The sequence below is a fragment of the Salarias fasciatus genome, assembly GCF_902148845.1.
Source record: "Salarias fasciatus chromosome 7 unlocalized genomic scaffold, fSalaFa1.1 super_scaffold_4, whole genome shotgun sequence".
Classification (NCBI taxonomy): domain Eukaryota; kingdom Metazoa; phylum Chordata; class Actinopteri; order Blenniiformes; family Blenniidae; genus Salarias; species Salarias fasciatus.
In genome coordinates, this window is record NW_021941229.1 from 10,176,068 (window position 1) to 10,195,122 (window position 19,055).

Below are 19,055 nucleotides of genomic sequence, written 5' to 3' on the forward strand. Positions count from 1 at the left end.
ACATAAATCAATGAACCCACTTGAATTTACCCATCATCCTTGTTTAGCTTAGTCGCCAACCTGAAGCACGAAAATCTCTGTTTCCACTCCAGCCGTTCTGGAGGGCAGTCAAACTTAAATTCATTCGGAGGGTTGAACTTTGGCATTTTCACACGGAGTCCAGATGCTCTGCTCTTCTGACACTATGTAATGTCGGTAGACTTTGCTGGCTGACATAAAATGAAACACACCGACTCCGGGACTTCACTTGCCATTTTACTGAACAGATCATGCACATCCACACACAGAATAGAATAGAATAGAACCCCTTGTCATTACCAAACATTGATAGTCATCAAGATGTATCACTCCTAACATTCATTAATTCATTACAATCAGTTCAATAAAGCCTTTGAAGTTGTCTTGCTGTTGCTGTAACAGTGGCGTGAACATCTCTTTCTGTTGTTGTAGCAGTTTGTTCGCCTGTGACAGTTTGACGCTATCTTCGTCTGGCTTTGTGTCTGGCTTTCCTTCAGGTGGCATTATGTGACATTCAGACGTTGCTCCTTACGAACACATTTCATGTTCTCGGTTTGTGATGATATCGGTTGACTGCTTCGTGTCAGTTATTGATTGTCCTCCACAGCTCACCGACATGCTGGGTAAGTGTTCTTAATTGCCACTAGCTATTAGCTTCCGTATGCTGGTGGCTGCCGCTAGCCGGTGCATTAGCTTGGTGGTTAGTAGCGGCAAACTGGCGGGCACTTTGTCTGCTTGGTGGTAGCCCTGTGGGGAAACAAAACAAGAGCCAGTATCCTGGATCCACAGTCACCAAAGCACAACCTGAGTCTGTCCTCACAGAAGGTCCACCAGATTCTGTCGTGTCCAAGCTGGAAAATACTTCCGATTGTCCTGGGAGGCAAACGGTTACCACCCAGGCTGGAGCACATTCGCCAAATTCGCCATCTGGGGAGTGTTTTCGTTCTGCTGCTTCTGGAACTGCGGTCAAGCCAGCCAACACTTCAGCAGATTCCTCAAACTCAATGGTCGATACCATTCGTTACAAGGGAACATGGCTTAACAGGTATGACACAGACTCACCATTGTGAGTTCCACGAATAGCCTCTGCAAGGATTGTGGAGATGTCGATCACTTGAATTTTGGGACAATGCTTCATTTTATCCTCCTGAGGAATTGTATTGGTGACCACCACAGCCTCAAAACAGGCACTGTTGATGTACTGAATGGCCGGACCAGAGAATATGCCATGGGTCAAGACGGCATACACCTTGGTGGCACCAGCCGATATTAATTTGTCAGCAGCATGGCAGATTGTGCCGCACGTGTCGGCCATGTCGTCCACAAGAATGGCGACCCGATCCGTCACATCTCTAATGAGAACCATGCGGTCCACCTCATTAGCCTTTTTTCTCTCCTTGTGGATCAGGGTGAAGTCCACATTCAGTCTGTCTGCTATCGAGGCAACCCTCTTGGCTCCTCCTGCATCTGGGGAGATGATGATGCAGTTTTTCCATTCAGGGATGTTTTCTTTGATCCATTTCAGCACAGCTGGCTCTGCATACAGGTCATCAACCGGAATATCAAAGAATCCCTTTATCTGTGATGCGTGCAAGTCCATAGTGATGATATGGTCGGCGCCGGACACAGACAACATGTTGGCCACCAATTTGGCAGAGATGGGAGTTCGGCTCTTGTCCTTCTTGTCTTGCCGGGCATAGGGAAAGCAGGGGATGACAGCAGAGACCCTGGAGGCTAACGCAATCTTGCAAGCACTGATCATGAGCAGCAGCTCCATCAAATTGTCATTGATCTCCCCACAGCCACTCTGCACGATGTAGACATCTTTTCCACGGACACTCTCTCCTATCTCCACACATGTCTCTTGGTTGCTGAATTTTTTTGTCACAACCTTCCCCAGCTCCAGACCAAGGCGATCTGCTATCTTCTGAGACAAGTCCGGATGCGAGCCCCCGCTAAATATTTTTATGTTAGGCATTTTGCTGCAGTCCAGGGCTTTGTTCAGCCGAGCGGGCCGCGCCAGCATTGAGAGGCCACGGTGTAATTCACTCTCGTCATTTTGTGACTGGACCCTTTTTTCCAAGTCCTGAATCTTCTCCTCTTTGTGTCTCAGCTGTTGATCTTTCTCATGGAGGGCAGAGTTCAGCTGCTTTTGTTTAGACTCCAGAGCTCTGATCTGGCTTCTCAAAGTTTCTTTTTCTTTGAGCAGTTTCTTATTGTCTTTTTCCAAGCTGATGAACCGATGATAGAGCGTGTCAAGATCCATTTCCTGTGTGTTGCTCACGTTGGGGTTGGAATTCTGATCCTCCCGCAGTTCCTGAAGACTGGTGGAAGTACTTCTGGTTGGTTCCTGTGTGTTCTCCATTTCTGTAGTAAAATACCATAACAGTGTTTCACTTTCATATTGTCTAGCTTCAGCTGTACTGTTGTCCCGTGTTATACCTCAGAGAGCTGGAGTTGTGCGACTAATCTGGAGCTCGATTTGGGCTGAAGATAAATCAGTTACACAAAATTAAAAATGAGACTGAATATTACTCACTTGGGCTTCGTCCACAGACCGGAAGCTGGAGCAGAAATACTGACTGACTGTTTCTACAGTTAGATAGAGACCCGGAGGACAGTCTGTTTGAGAATGATTGAGAAAAAAAATGAGCTGATCTTTATATCAGCCAGTGAGGAGGTGGAGGCTTACAGCAAAACCAGACTGTTAAAGAGGAACAGAAAGTGAAAGAATCCTCAGTCTGTTTGATATAGATAAACATATCAAGATGACTCATGTGAACATTTTTTACAATATGCGCATCAAGTGGGCTACAGTTTGTAGATGCTGCCTGTTGTTTGCTCTTGTTTTCATTCACGCTCTTCCTCACTTTTGGTTTCTGTCTTCCTGGTATGTTGGTAAGTTTCACTCTGCTCTGTCTAAAATTAGTTTTTTTTTGGGACTTGACAGTAAAGTAGGTCACTTTTTTAATGTTCTGACAATCGGCTGACTTGTTCCAAGGTAGACTAATTACAAAGCACAGTTATACTATGAAAAGTAATTTCAAAAAGACATTTTTGATGTATGTTTTGATGTATTTCAAAGTAAAAAAAAAAAAACATGTGGATGAAACACTTAGCGCCTTCCAAAAAGACATATCTTCACAGGCCAGCTGACAGTTTTGCCTGGGCCCGGGACAAGATAATGTTAGATGGGCCCCCCCTTAATTCCTTAATTTAATGAGGGCCTGGTTCTGGGCCCCCCTCCCAACCCTGGGGCCGGGACAACAGACCGGGTTGTCCCCCCCATCGGCGGGCCCACCTGTAACTCTGCATCTATGTCAATGTGAAAATGAAGCAAAAGGGACCTGATATGTATGTTAGTGCAGAGGCCCCAGAGCCTCCCCCCCCAACAAAAACTTACCACCAAAACAACACAACAATACTACTACTACTATTTTTGGATTATTTCATTAAAGGGACTTAAGGCAACTTTACAAAATTTACCTCAGTGCTGCCGCAATCGGTCGCTGTGGGTAACTGCAGCCACCAGCCAAGGCGGAGCAGGAGCGCGCACAAACACTTTACAGACTGTCCGTCTTCACAGCACTGCACCAGATGGGCCAATGACATGGGCCATGTCAGCATCCGTTTTCACTCCCAAATACAGCTGAAGTTCCCTCCATGAATCAAACGCATATCCAATATTTATTCGGGTGCCTTTAAGTGGATGCAGGTCGTTTAATGGCTGTCGTTTGTCGTTTGAGTCCGTGTCCATGGCGGCCATGTTCTTCCTGTTCAAGAGCTGTCGGCAATGTGCATACAGCGTCAATTTACGTCACATCCCCACAATTGCGCAGGAAATTCGGATGCTGAACTGCAGCCAAATATGTGGCACACAGCCTGTATGAGGCAACAGACAGATACGTGGATTGGCCTGTTGTTTTAGGTTTTTAATGCTTCACGGCCCATTAGTATTGAATAAACTGGAAATGCATGTGTAGTTTTTCACAAATCTTGCCTTAAATCCTTTTAAATATAATCTTAAATACAAAAACAGAGCTTAAAAAAGAGGTTAAAAAATCAAAAAATAAAATACAGTATATAAATTGCACATGCTTGAATAATATCTGAACAAAGTAAAGAAGGCAACTATATATAATCTTAAGTACACAAAATTAACAAGAACAAATAAAAAAAAATCAATAAATAAAATAGAGCATATAAATTGAGAAAGACTGAAGGAAAAAAAAAATCCTGCTGTAACCTATTTTCAACTTGGGTTTTTCACCCTGTTTAGAACTGACAACATATGTGAAGTGCAATCTAAAATTTCACTTTTCTTGCCTACACTGATGCAAATTCATCCATTATATCATCATATGATATCTCTTGTGCTACTATATGATTGATGCTGATGATGGCAAGTCCAGAGAGACCTCAAGTATGTTTTAATAAGCTTTAATAAGCTCTCTCTCTCTCTCTCTCTCTCTCTCTCTCTCTCTCTCTCTCTCTCTCTCTCTCTCTCTCTCTCTCTCTCTCTCTCTCTCTCTCTCTCTCACACACACACACACACACACCTGATGGCTTTTTTGGTCTTTTACTTGGATCCCCGATCGCCATTTAAGACTGGACATCAAAATATTACCTTTCGCCAACAACTTCCAGTCACGGTGCACATGTAGATCAATCTGGAGTCATGTGACGTCAACAAATTTATGTAGATTTTTTTTTTTTTCATTTTTTTCACATATTCCAGTCAGTTAGGTGTGGGTCTATATTAATGATGACATAGAATTAATTTGGAAGCGGTATGTGTTGTGTGGCCTAGCAGTCAGCAGAAGCGGTTTTGAAAATGGATGGATAGATAGATGTATGGATGGAGTTTGTGTATGATGTTTTCCCTTTAAATGAATGACAATGCTAACAGTTAGCAAGGAGATCTAATGTGCAGGCCACAGGCGGATTGGGTGGTGCATGTGTGTGTGTTATGCTTGTGCTTGAACTGTAAATATGGCGGAATAAGATGGGAGTTGTATTCAGATTGCATTTTGTACAGAGATTGTTATGTTCATGTGTTAAGATGGAAACCTGTCTAGGCCAATAATGTGCAAAACACATCCAGACAGACATGACAGCATTGTGTGTTAAGTGTCTCCACAGAACTGTTCACTGAAGCTCTTTTTTAAAAAAAAAATCCACACGAGTCAGGTTATCTCTTCAAGTGTGCAACACATGTCTGTATCTATTACAGTTCTTGAGATACTGCATATAGATTCTTGTACAGACTGAGGAGAGAGAAACACTTGTAACACTGTCGTTGTGTGAATATGGTCATATGAAAATGATATTTCATAACCCGTTAGTTCCAGGTTTTTGGTGGACATCTTGAATTGTCTGGTCGCTGTATTCGATTTTTTCGTGACCAGTGTTATTTTTGAAAAGACGTGGGTTGCCTGTTGTAACATTTCTGCCCTTGTCCAGGAACGGTTCCATGAGCCGCATCACCACATTTTCGGACGGTCTCTCTCCATTGGGACGACTGGGGTCCTTGCTGAGGTATGGCAGGACATTGCAGATGTACTTGGATTCCAAGTCGTAGGCCACCCAATACTTGATCCCGAACTTGTCCGGTTTTAATGCGATGTACAGCAAGAAAGAGCAGCAAAAGTTGAGTTTATTTTGATTATCAAGGAAGCCCAGAGGCCCGGGAAATCCACGATGAAAGAAGAGCTGGGTCGGAGGTAGGAAGCGGAACTGGAGTAAATCCAAACAAGGCAGAAATCCACAGCTGACATCGGGAACGGAGCAATGGCAGGTGGCGGCTGGGAGCAGGGCGGCAAGTCGGGTGGCCGGCTGAGCGGGTCTTCAGGGTGGAACAAAGGCACAAAGTTAACAGGGAACATATAGCTAAAAACCAACACCAGCATGTCAAAACTGCCTTTAGTTGGTGCAACTGTAACCAGGGTTGATAACCCCAAGTTAATAATTGTGTATGTTTGATGTGTATTATGATTTGTTCCATTGATTTCTGCAGAATTAGTACTTTAAGTTGGTCACCAGGTGGCAGCAGAGTTTGGTGTAGCTACGGAAAAGGGCTGCGAGTGGCCACCTTACCGCAATCCGCCATCTTGGTTCTCCCCCTTGGCCTGAATCCGCCTATGCAGACGCTATGTTGGAAGCTTCAATTACTTTAGAAACAAGATTTAAGTTCCATGTTTTGAGATCGAGATCAACCACAGAAGTGTAGGAGTCGATCAGACGCATCAAACCCTCTTGAATCCAATAGATATTGATTTTCCGGTGAGTTACTGCCGCCTTTCAGAGGGCTGCTAATTTTAGCATATTAACTCCAGCAAAATGAGGTCAAAGACAAGAGATGAAAGCCATAAAGTTGTCAATAAAAAAAAAAAAACAGTCGGGATGAATTTGACGGGAACTGAGTAGCTTTCTCCAGTTGATGATTATTATTTCATGTGCTTGCCCAGTTTTATGTGGTTGCTGTTCTGCTGTGAGTTGATGCTGGCTGATCACTGTTGCCCGTGTGCAGACAGTAGAATGCATTTTATGTGGCTGGACATTGTGTTATTGAATCATTGTATATTGTTGAACTGTAGTTAGAAAATGCTATTTTTTCTATTATGTTGGGATTACCGTATTGGCCCAAATATAGGACAACTCTGATTATAAGACGACCCCTATTTTTCAAATATAATTTTGTGAAAATAAAAAAATGTGGAAGACAATAAGGTTACTTGTGAAACAACTTTTTATTGTACAATCGACCCGCTAACAATCGGCAGTTAATTCCTTTCCCACTGTCTGCAGACGGGGGTCTAATCGCCTGCAGGCAGGCCACGTGGCTGAGTTTTCCCACGCTGATGGTGTCCCACATTGATGAAATCATCAGCACGATGGAGCACAGTGAAAGTGAACAATACACAAGAGCTCAGTCCCCATTAGACGAATCTCTTCTTCTTCACGGATCAAGAGAAGCTCTCTGGTCTTGCTATCTTGCCAATGCTGGGTCATCTTGACGAAGGATACCTCACACTGTGTCTAAAAACAGCAATAAGGGCGCTAACGTGGGCACACTACATCGGCGTGATCACGTAAATCAGTCAGAGGTTGGCTCAAACCAGCAAGTCCTCCAACTCAAACGACCACAGTGGTCGTTAAAGCCCCAAAAAGTGAGATTAAATGTGTCTGAAAGTGACAGTCAGTAGGTACTAAACGTTCCAGAAAAGTTACGATGTGTGAAAAGATTAATAAAATGTCAATCAAAAACAAGGAACAAGCCAGATTGTACCATTTATTAAAAATCGGAGCTTAATTTTGAGGTTGACGGTAACAAACCACAGAAGTTGAGACAGATGCAAAAAAAAGTCTGTTTCGATCTATTTTCTTGTTCATTTCAGTGGAAATATGTAACACAGGTAGATTTCTGGTTATATTTCGGATTTGTGCCTCATGCGTGGTGGTGATGAATCCGGAGTTTGAGTTTCTGAATGGGAGACCCATGCGTGTGTGTGTTTTTATGGTCTCCCTGCTCATGCATGACTTTTTCCACCAGGTACTTCACTTTTTCTCCAACGGTTCAAAAACATTCATTTGAGGTTGACTGCTGACTCCAAACTGTCAGAAGGTGAGAATATACTGTATTTCTCTCTGTCTCTTCCCAGTGATGAACATGTGATCAATAAACACTCCACTAAAACAGTGTACTTTTATTAATTTACACTGTTTAAACAGCCTTCAATATTATGCAGTTCTGCAAGTATTGCCATTATAATAATCTATTGCAGATGTATCTGAGTCACGCAGTTGCTGCTGTACAGTAATGGATGCTATGTCAAACCAGAAGTCTGAATAATCCAGTGACAATGCACAAAAAAAAAAGAAAAACCTTGTGAGTGCTGTTAAACCAGTAACTGGACCCGAGCCACAGTCTGGATGCTTTGGGCATGTTCTAATAAGACAGACTCCATCAGGTATCCTGCCTCCCGGAGAGGGTAGAGACATGGTGACGTTTCCCCCATAAAACCTGCAGCTGCTTGTGCATCGAAAACCACAAAACTACAGCGCACATTTCAGAGCACGGTGTTAGAACTGGCTCTTTGTGAGGACTTGAGGGTGGCTCTGGTCTGCCATGACTAAATGATACTTTTGTTTCTTTAAAAGGTGTTACTCTTTAAATACGGCTGTGTTTCCTTTTTTAATGAAAAATTCCAATAAGGCCAACAAATGGTTCTTATTATATTTTTGAGGAACGGTATGCCATTTTTTAGTGATACCCATTAATGTGAGGTTTGTATATCCTCACTTCCATACAGTAGGCAGCTTCATGATTGAAAAAGATGCACAATGTGAACAACAAAAAGGTTTTCACTCTTTCTTTTGATTTTTGGAATTCTGAAGATCTGACACTTTAGCAACATTATACCACACAATAAAGCTAGAAAATGAATCAATTATGACAGCTGTAGACTAACCAGTTTTTCTGTTTTAACGGAGGCAAAAAACTGAATGCTTTCCAGCTTGGTACTAAACACGAACCCAAAACCCAACATGTTTGCAGTATAGCTCTAAAACTATATCAGAGCACCTAAATACATGGAAAACATCTTGAGGCCCTACAATTTGCAGCCATCAGTCTCCACATATAATAGACTTTCAACTCCCAGAAAGACAGTAATAAAAAAAAAAAGAAAACACACTCTTCCCTTCCTTTAGACATAATCTATTCCCAATCCCCTCAGTCCTTCACTGGTCATGATGAGAGCTGAGTATTTAACCTGAACCTGATCCCAAACTCTAAGGAACATTTTATCCCTCAAATAAACCCATGTGGACTCCCAAGCGGTTTATGGGATGCCCAGAGCGTGGTACGTCCACAGATTTATATCCTCACAATGAGAGAAATATGACACTGTTCACATAGGTAAATATTAGAGGATCTTATTTTAACTGCTAAAACACGTTTTTTTTTAAGCTATTCACCTACACAGAGGTATATTGTTTGGCTTTTCTAAGTACATACTCCTTTTTCTCCAAACTGTGAACGCACTCTGTCTTCACCATAACCTCATATTACTTTACACAACTATACTTAAACTGCACTTAAGATAATCCAGTGTCTTTGTTTTGCCTTTCCGTGTGTGTGTGTGTGTTCTGCTGCTGAGCGGTTCCAGCTCCGATGTTTAGTTATTGCCAGTATGGATGCGGTAATAAGCTTACGGAGGGAATGTAATGCGGTGATGTTGAGCGGCTTTGTCCCACTTCCACCATTACTGCCTGTAGCATGAAGTGAAGCTGACCTCGGTGGAAATGTCATGAGTTTGTTTGATTCTCGGTCAGAATCTGAGGAACTGGTGTAATTTAAACGCTTGACCAAATGGCGGCTGGACGTAAACTTCGGAATCGGGAGCGCTGTGATTTGTCAAACAGCTGTGGAAACATTTGAAAAACCCGACACGGTAGCGTTTGAGAAATCCAGAGACCACCGAACTCATTAGGCACAGCGACTATCTGACCAAATTATAGTAGAAATCCATCCAGACGAGAGCTTTCCGTCCTCATGAATGTGGCCGTTAGATGAACATCCCAGGCAACAACAAGGTTAAAAACCTTTCGCTGATATTAGTCTCTCAGTTTCAAGGCTGGCTTCTGAGTGTCTGTGCTTCCTTCTGTGATCTTTTACCTCCAAAACACACAGTTGCCACCACTGGAAGTAGTCCACACTTTCTTCGGATGAATAGATTTTTCTTGGAAAAGACATCTACTCCTGGGAAGAGCTTGTGTAGCGTATTTTATGACCTTGTTAGAGCCTTCAGGCAGGCAGCTGATCCCTCGGCTACACGGTTAAAGAAAATGTTTGGCTACAAGGGGCCCCTGGGTAGCTGTTTGCGGCCTCGCTTTATTGATATCCCGTTTCAGCTTCCCATCTGATCGACTTCTTATTTAAAAAGATCGGGGTGTTTGGGTTGAACTTGAATTTTAAGGCCATAATAGACACACATCCTCTTGTTGTGTTGTGTCGTTACTCTTTGCTTACTTCAAAGACAGAAAGTCTTATTGAAAGTTCCTGATTCTTTTTAATCTTGAGCTCTAAGACATTTCATTAAGTTTGATTCATATTTATTGATTTTTCAAACAGGAAAGCAGGAAAAAAGTTGCGTTTCATTCTTGAGTGAGTTTCGATGTGCTGTTAATTTGTCCCTCCCCCCTCTGTTGTACTCAAGCTGGCTCTAGTTTTCCGTCCTGCCTCACTGGCACAATTTCAGCTTGCAGTGCACGACCTTTCAGTCTGTTTTTCGTTTCTGCTGCTCACTCTCATTGTCCCCTGCTCTCCTCATTTCTAAATATTGCTCTCTGCACACACTTTCCTCACATTTCTCATCCATTGATTTTTATTTAGTTTGCCTTTCTGCGTGGCCCTTGCACTCCACAACACCCTTCTTTTTACACGTCTATTTGTCTTTGCCATTCTCGTATTTCCCCTCTAATGCGTTCTTATTTTTGCTCTTTCTATCGCCTGTCTCTCCTTGTGTTCTGACCTCAGCCATCCATCTCGCCTTTTATTTTCTTGATGTCTCACTGTTCCCAAAACACACACGGCGAAGTGAAGAATGTGAACTCTGAAGTGTTGTTGACTGACTTCATTACAGTTGTACAGAGAAAATACTGAGAATCTTCCCAAGCAAAGACCTGATCTGGTGCGTTCCAGCTGATCACACGCAGGAGTTATAGTCAGGACGGAGTTTAGAAATGTTAAAGACAATCAAAAGCAGTCATGTGAAAATTACATTCAACCATTCACAGCCTTTTCCTTGCTGTTTTTATTTCCCAATGTTTCAAATGTTTTCCATTGGGTAACAGGGTCACAGCCGTGCTGTGGTAATATGTTCAGAATGCGGTTCAGCATTGTCTGGTTTCACTAAATAAGACTTTGAATAAGAAAGTATCATCTGGCTTGAAGCGCATATAGCTCAAAAACTTGCAGAAAGTGTTCAGTGAGAATTTTGCTTCCACAGTCATGTAACTCATCCATCTGCCTTCTCCTCTTTAGCATTGCAGGGCAATTTGACATCTTGATCAATGAACCACACATTTTCCTGTCCCATCTGAATTGAGGACAAAAAATATGAGAAAATTCACAAATCAGCAACAGTTTCCTAACAGAATCCCATTGTATTGGTATTATGCACATGCCACATGAATGATGCATTGAACGTTTGTTTGTCTGGAGATTGCATGCCAACTCACAAGACACTTCACCAGATAAGATTGGACATTTCTGGTGCTCGTGAATGTCTTGGAAATGTCATGAAGCAGTGGAGGATTCCTGTGTGTATGTGTGTGCATAGGATCTCTCCCAGCAATCTGACATGAGGCAAAACGGATAAAAAAAAAAAAAGATAAAATATATGCAGATTCCGCCGAAGAACTACCAAACTAGCAGGCTGAAGGCTCATTTCCAAATTAAGCTTCACTGTAAAAATTGGATTTGATAAAGAAGAGAAATCCACTTTAAAAGAAGTGAGGTTCCACATGGGGGCTGACATGGCAGCAGGTTCATGATGAATTTCTCTCAGTTCGTGCTACATGTAGTGAAAGGTCAAATATTGTTTTTATAAACTGTACTCATAAAGGGGGGCTTCTGTAGCACGCGCACACGCACGCACACGCAATGACGCTCACACACACATGTACAGACTTCCTGTGTGACTTTGAGGGTCTCTGGTATTTGAACAGATGTGGACAGACTGAGCGCGCTTCGATCCCCCCCTCTGACCTGAACGTGCACTTCCTGCTCAGAAAGCTAACACCCAGAGAGAACAATCGTAGTCTGTGCCCTCCGAACACACACACACACACACACACACACATACACATACACACAGACACACACACACACACAGTGAGCCAACACACTTAGTCACAGTTGCATTTAAGGCCAGCAGCTTGCACGCCGTAAACATGCAAGAAAACGCACATGCACAAAGACTTCAGTGTCTTTTGTTTTGGATGAGGTAAAAGAGAGAGGCCTCACAGTGGAGTAGTGACTGGTGCTCTCATGTCTTAGCAAGCAGGTTGCTGGTTTGAATCCCCTTTAAATGTCCTTCACGTTGTCTTTTGGTGTTCTAAGCACACAGGAAGGTTATTTAGTGACCTTAAACTGCCCGTACGTTTGAATGTGAGTGTGTCTCTGTGTTTTCCTGTGATGGAGCTGTCCTTCACACTCAGTTAGTTGGGATGGGCTCCAGTGACCTGTGACCCTGAACTGGATGTAGTGAGGATGAATGGATGAAAATGAGAGTGAACCTGTGCCATTCCTGTACGCTGTTCATTTAGAATCATTTTAGATCTGTGTATCACATTGAAAAATCAAAATAATGTAAGAAATAATTGATTGAAAGTGCATCACAATCCCTCAAAAAGTTTTTAAAAGCACCTCACAGTATTTTCATGGATTGTGAGGCTAGTTGGATGTACTGTCAATAAACAACATTGTGCTGTGTGATAAAACTGCACATTTCAGTCTGTCCCTTTATTGCAGGGGTGGGGAACCCTGGTCCTGGAGGGCCGCAAACCTGCATGTTTTCCATGTCTCCCTGCTTCAACACAGCTGATTGCAATGAGGCTCGTTATCTGGCTTTCTGCTGGACTTGGCCATGAATCTTGATTCGATTCAGGTGTGTTGAAGCAGGGAGACATGGAAAACATGCAGGTTTGCGGCCCTCCAGGACCAGGGTTCCCCACCCCTGCTTTATTGTGTCCAGCCTGAGCCCCACCTGTGTTAATCAGCATCTTAATATGCTACACCTGTGACGTGGAAGGACTATCTCAGTGAAGGAGAAATGCTTACTAACACAGATTCCGACAGATTTTGTGATTCAGTTTTCTCTAACATGTGGCATTGTAGTGAACCAGTGAACCACGAGTGAACAAAATTTCATACTGTCTGTTTAAATTTGGAATCTGAAAATGCTTTCCAATACAGAGCACCCAGATATTGGAACACTGCCCTCATTTCCAAGCATTTTTATTGGATTTCACACAGTGAAACAGTGAAATCAATTTATCACAGTGACTGCTTTATTAGGTGTGATGTCGGTCATCAAATGGGAGAGGACTGGCGTCAGAGGCTGTGTGTTTGTGTTTTCCCTCATGCTTTCCAGAGGTTTAAGTACAATCCCGTCTCTGTGTGTGCATGCTGCGCAGAGGATTAGAGCAATTTTTCAAGACACCATCATTAAAAGAACAAAAGAAAACTTAATGCAATGAAAGTGTTGTTTCAGTACCTGCTACTTTAATGCATGCGGATTTTGTAAAGCTACTATGCTGTACTGAAACTCTGGCATCTTTCTGCCGCCGTATCACTTCTAACATTAACAGATGCACACACACATATGACTGACTCATGGGATTTTGTAACGGCAATAAAAACTGTCTGCCACAAACACACCCTGCTGATTAAGAGTCAATTAAAGCGTCTGCGACAACATGGAAATAAATGGAAGGGAAGGGGAAAATATCCAGGCAGAGGATGTAAGGAGGAACTGGGGGCAAAGATTTTAGAAGAGGGAAGGAGAACGTGCTAAAAAAGTGGAGACAGGTACAAGTCACAGCAGTCAGATAATGCATGTGTCAAATGGAAAACGTAAATACCAACGACAACAAAACAGGAGGTGGAAGAGGAAGAAGTGGAGGAGCGATGGTGGGAGCAGACCTTTGATATTTAAAGATGCTTTTGACTAAACATTCTGTCAACACTGCCCTGAAAAACAAAGAGCAGCTCCAGAAATAGAACCCCCCCCCCCCAAAAAAAAAAAAAAAGAAAAGAAAAACCAGCAACGTTTCATTCCTCCACCCCCATTCTGCCACGTTTACGGGGCAATTGGTCTATTTTTGGGATAAGAAAAGTCTTGACAGTCTGACCGGAGCCAGGGAGAGACCAGTCGCCCGTGTTAATAACACCCATGACATTAACTTTTAAACAATGCAAGGAGGGAAAAAGAAAGAAAGAAAGAAACTGGGTGTTGCTTCTCTGAGTCATGTTTGGGAGAATTTTTTTTCCTGTAATTATTATTATTGTATTATTTCAGCATAATCCTGAGAGAGATGGACTCCAGGTCCTTTAAAGCACAAACATAACTTTCCATCATCATTAACTTCTTCATCATCATCAGGATGAAGCCTGAAGACATGGACTGAACAGATAACACATACAGTGAGCATATTTTATGGGACTGTCATCACGTGGCGCTTGATACAATCTGTGACCTTTGACCTGGGTCAGACCAACTCTTTGTGTACTTTAAGCATGATAAAGGAGCCCTGAGTGAAGAGGTGCTTCGTGCTTCACCACTCACGACCTCCTGTCGGCTCAGTCATTGGTTTTGGGGGTTGGTTCAGCAGAGTGACACTTTGGAGCTCTTTCACTGGCCTGAATCTGACCCCTAGTGGATGTTTGCTTGCTATTACAGACTCTCTCGCTGAAATGTCCTTTCATTGTTTCCAAAACAGGGTCAAGCGAAGACATCTGCAATGAGAAGCCATGTCAGGATGCAAGAAAACTGAGAAGGGAGAAGACAAATACTGTGATCAAAAAGATGAAATGCTTTTTGTACAGAAGAATTTCTTTGAAAATGAGACGACTTTCCCAAAACTCAGACCCACAGTGAATGTAAAACAGGATCCACTTCAGAGTTTTTATGATTTTACAAAAAAATCAGCATCCATACAGCAAAAAGGGCCATACGGATTTAAAACTCGATGATCTGATTCATTTTCACTCACCATAAGTGATCCTCAAATTCTGTTTTATAATATTCCTGTACAATCTGGAAAACAGACGTACAAACACACGATGCCCAAAAAGAATAAGGAAGAAAAAGGGTTGAACATACAAGGTGTGTATGCTTTGTTGCCAAATTTACATGTTTGTTGACATACTTTTGGTGTTTTTTAAAATGTCACATGCCATCCAACTCCTGGACTGTGTTCAAATAACCAATGCCACTCCAAAGACTCAAGAACAACGATCATTTCATTCACATGTATTTATTACATCCAGTTATAAAAGTACAAATGGAATTAGTAGTTTAACACTCATTTGACAGTAACCATGACAGTTATATAGTCCATCATCAGGAGCTTCAGTCCATGTGTTCAGGTTTGTCCTGTGTGTCGTGTGTGTGTGTGCTGCTGTCTTCAGCCTGTGAACACACACTGTGCTGTGTTTCCTCCTCGGAGCTCCTCCTGATAGTCAGCTCTCTCTCCACCTCCTCAGCAGGAGTCTTGGCTGCCTGAATGTGGAGCTTTCCGTCTGGAGACAGGCAGCAGGTGACGGCTTCAGGGCTGGTCCCTTCAGGCAGATCAAACTCCTGTCTGAACTCCTGCAGCCTGTAAGGGGACCAGCCTTTCCCGTCCTCCTGCTTTTTCTCCGTCTTCCCGCTGACTCTCAGCTTCCTGCCCACCTGCCTGACAGACAGCTCCTCTGGGGAGAAGCCTCGAGCATCCACGGTCAGGCCGAAGTGATCCCCCTCTTTGTCCAGCTGGTAGGAGGCTGGTTGTAGGGCCACGCTGGTTTGGAAAGGCTCCGTCTGCTCCAGGAAGTTGTGTTGAAGTCTGTCCATCAGCTGCAGACTGCCGAGCAGCTCCTGGAGGTTCCTCTGCAGGAGATGCTGCTGGTGGAGCAGAGGTCTGACCTCTGGCCGCAGACTGCGCACAGGCAGGTAGACGTCCACGAATGGACTGAGGACGGACTGGAGTCCATGAGAGCACAGCATCTTCTCTGAGTTCAGGGCTGAGTCTTCTTGTTGTCAGATGAAATTCTCTTCCAGTGTCTCTTCTCTCCTGAGTTGCTTTCTGGCTCCGCAGTGAGACTGTCTCAGCTTTTAAACTCTGTCTGGAGCAGAGCCAGAAGCTTCAGGAACTTTCTGGTTGTTACCAGATGTCTCCACTGGGTGGTGCTGTTTCACGAGGACATGGAGGCACCTCGAAGCGTCCAGTGAAATTTAAAAGGGATGATTTGATATAAAGCCTCAATGCGAATCCTCAAGAAAAATTATGGACATATTTTAGTGTCTAACTTTTGTGTTAATTAGCCTGAACATCAATATTCTTGATATTGATTATGTATTGAAAATTAATGATGATATTGTACATTTTTTGATGTTAATAAGAAATATACAATTACTCTTGACGTCAGTTCTGTCAAATTTTTGAATAATAATGAAGACTACCTCTTTAAAAGCCAGTTTCATTACATGGTACTTACATGAGACACCATCAAGAGTTAAAATGTCACACCCTTTTATTTGTTTTAATGATAAAATATCTTATCATGAAATCACATTTTTAACTATAATTCTTTTTCCACTGACAAAATGTCTCATCTTTTCCCAAAGTGACACTGACTTATTTCTAAATATTGTACCAAAACATTGAGAATGTATTTCTTCATTCGAAGGTTTTATCATTATTCTGTCTATAGAGAAACTGACTATATTGGTGAATTTGTTGCAGTCATCACTTTAATGATACCAAATAATAACACAAAAGGAACTCACAAGAAAGTAAATGATTCAATTCCACACAGCCGAAGGCAGAAGGGAAAAATGACCACAGTGAAACAGCACCATCCAGTGGAGACATCTGGTAACAACCAGAAAGTTCCTGAAGCTTCTGGCTCTGCTCCAGACAGAGTTTAAAAGCTGAGACAGTCTCACTGCGGAGCCAGAAAGCAACTCAGGAGAGAAGAGACACTGGAAGAGAATTCCATCTGACAACAAGAAGACTCAGCCCTGAACTCAGAGAAGATGCTGTGCTCTCATGGACTCCAGTCCGTCCTCAGTCCATTCGTGGACGTCTACCTGCCTGTACGCAGTCTGCGGCCAGAGGTCAGACCTCTGCTCCACCAGCAGCATCTCCTGCAGAGGAACCTCCAGGAGCTGCTCGGCAGTCTGCAGCTGATGGACAGACTTCAACACAACTTCCTGGAGCAGACGGAGCCTTTCCAAACCAGCGTGGCCCTACAACCAGCCTCCTACCAGCTGGACAAAGAGGGGGATCTCTTCGGCCTGACCCTGGACGCTCGAGGCTTCTCCCCAGAGGAGCTGTCTGTCAGGCAGGTGGGCAGGAAGCTGAGAGTCAGCGGGAAGACGGAGAAGAAGCAGGAGGACGGGAAAGGCTGGTCCTCTTACAGGCTGCAGGAGTTCAGACAGGAGTTTGATCTGCCTGAAGGGACCAACCCTGAAGCCGTCACCTGCTGCCTGTCTCCAGACGGAAAGCTCCACATCCAGGCAGCCAAGACTCCTGCTGAGGAGGTGGAGAGAGAGCTGACGATCAGGAGGAGCTCCGAGGAGGAAACACAGCACAGTGTGTGTTCACAGGCTGAAGACAGCAGCACACACACACACGACACACAGGACAAACCTGAACACATGGACTGAAGCTCATGATGATGGACTATATAACTGTCATGGTTACTGTCAAATGAGTGTTAAACTACTAATTCCATTTGTACTTTTATAACTGGATGTAATAAATACATGTGAATTAAATGACTGTTGTTGTTTAGTCCTTATTATCATGAAAAATAAATTGAGAAATGACCAAATGTTTCATCTTGACTTCCTGTTTGAAATTTCTGCAGGAACAAGAAAGCTGAAAGTGTTACCAGGTGGCAAGAAAACAACCTTTGAGATTGAATGATTCATCAAATGAGTGGCAGAAAACACATATCCAGCAGGAAAGACTTACAGTTAAAAATTAATCAACCAACAAGTAAATACTGAAATAAATCCAAGGCCAGAGCACCTTGTGAGTAACAGCCTTCCTCTTCTTTGAACTTGTCAGCATCATTTGTTTGTATCTCAGTTTTCAAGGCTGTAAAAAACAAGTTTTCAACATAATTTGTGTTGCGAGAGCATCAAGCAAATCAGTAAGTTTCAATGTTTGTACAACGGGTGCATTTTCAATTTTTTTTTATGTGGCTCTTTTTTTTCACCATGGAAAGTGATTGTAGTTTACATTTGCAAATATTTTCCGAAAAACAGTCAGTTAAGTACAAAAAATGAAAGCAAAAAGCATCTGTGAAGCTATTGAAGTTGGTCAAACTTGTTTATTTGTGTTGTTCTCTGATATTTATAGAATATTTTTTAATCCCAAACATTGTTCATTTTGATATAAAGTATTTTCTCATTCTATTTTGGTGTTTTACAGTCCGGTCATCATGAAAGCTCTGAAGTGGACTTTCTGCATTCATTGTGGATTTTAATTTTAGGGTTAAGAATTTCCAAACAAATAGTCCAATACAAAAAGCTTTCCATGATCTTGATGATTGTTTTCACCTATTTGCCAAACGACATACTGCTGTGCCAAACAACATACTGCTGTGCCAAACGACATACTGCTGTGCCAAACGACATACTGCTGTGCCAGTCAGGTCACACTCAAAATAAGATCCTCACATGTTTTGCATGTGAATTCTCTTTTTATCTGGATCCAACCTTGTGAACATGCTACACTTGTGGAATCCCTCAAACTACTCAGGAGCCCACATTGCTTCATTTTTATTTGAGGGATAAACTTTTTTTTTTTTTTTTTGGGGGGGGGGGGGTTCAACTGTAAAACATGAGTTCAACAAAGAAGACGGTGATCGACTTCAGGATGTGGACATTACCACACCCACCGGTGAACACCCAGGGAGAGGTCATTGAAACAGTGGACAGTTTCAAGTACCTGGGTGTTCACCTCAACAATAAACTGGACTGGTCCCACAACACCAACGGTCTGTACAAGAAGGGCCAGAGTCGCCTCCACCTTCTGAGGGGACTGAGGTCCTTCGCAGTGTTCTGGCCTCTGCTCAGGACCTTTCATGACTCTGTGGCAGCCTCTGCTGTCCGCTACACCGCCGTCTGCTGCTGAGCCCCGGGCAGCACAGAGCGGGACAGAAAAAGACTCAACAAGCTGGTCAGAAGGGCCAGCTCTGTTCTGGGCTGCACTGGACTCTGTGGAGGATGTGGGTGAGAGGAGGATGTTGGCCAAGC

At 43.0% G+C, this 19,055-nt stretch overlaps 3 protein-coding genes and 1 long non-coding RNA gene across 5 annotated transcripts; 2 read left to right on the forward strand and 2 right to left on the reverse strand.

The window, feature by feature from the left end:
* Positions 1-234: 234 nt before the first annotated feature.
* LOC115383348 (ribose-phosphate pyrophosphokinase 1-like) lies at positions 235-2,677 on the reverse strand. Of its 2 annotated transcripts, none has more exons than XM_030085527.1 (2): positions 2,558-2,677; positions 235-2,385 (listed from the first exon to the last, which is right to left on the reverse strand). In XM_030085527.1, the coding sequence occupies exon 2, from the start codon at positions 2,381-2,383 to the stop codon at positions 1,040-1,042; it is 1,344 nt and encodes a 447-aa protein (XP_029941387.1). In that variant the 5' UTR covers positions 2,384-2,385; positions 2,558-2,677; the 3' UTR covers positions 235-1,039. The 2 variants fall into 2 exon arrangements, with proteins under 2 accessions (XP_029941387.1, XP_029941388.1); XM_030085528.1 differs by having other exon boundaries at positions 2,461-2,636.
* Positions 2,678-2,814: 137 nt separating this feature from the next.
* On the forward strand, positions 2,815-7,707 carry LOC115382784 (uncharacterized). The gene is made up of 3 exons (XR_003930596.1): positions 2,815-2,916; positions 5,482-5,556; positions 7,571-7,707. It is a non-coding gene; the product is annotated as an uncharacterized LOC115382784 (long non-coding RNA).
* A 7,426-nt stretch (positions 7,708-15,133) lies between these two features.
* On the reverse strand, positions 15,134-15,880 carry LOC115382782 (heat shock protein 30-like). The gene has a single exon (XM_030084670.1). It carries the CDS (start codon positions 15,789-15,791, stop codon positions 15,159-15,161), a length of 633 nt encoding a protein of 210 aa, XP_029940530.1. The 5' UTR covers positions 15,792-15,880; the 3' UTR covers positions 15,134-15,158.
* LOC115382781 (heat shock protein 30-like) lies at positions 15,847-18,567 on the forward strand. Its single transcript, XM_030084669.1, has one exon. It carries the CDS (start codon positions 16,824-16,826, stop codon positions 17,454-17,456), a length of 633 nt encoding a protein of 210 aa, XP_029940529.1. The 5' UTR covers positions 15,847-16,823; the 3' UTR covers positions 17,457-18,567.
* The last annotated feature ends 488 nt before the right edge of the window (positions 18,568-19,055 follow it).

Bases quoted from the DNA above. Each gene is read 5' to 3' on its own strand.
- LOC115383348 (XM_030085527.1), bottom strand. From the start codon at position 2,383: ATGGAGAACACACAGGAACCAACCAGAAGTACTTCCACCAGTCTTCAG.
- LOC115382782 (XM_030084670.1), bottom strand. From the start codon at position 15,791: ATGCTGTGCTCTCATGGACTCCAGTCCGTCCTCAGTCCATTCGTGGAC.
- LOC115382781 (XM_030084669.1), top strand. From the start codon at position 16,824: ATGCTGTGCTCTCATGGACTCCAGTCCGTCCTCAGTCCATTCGTGGAC.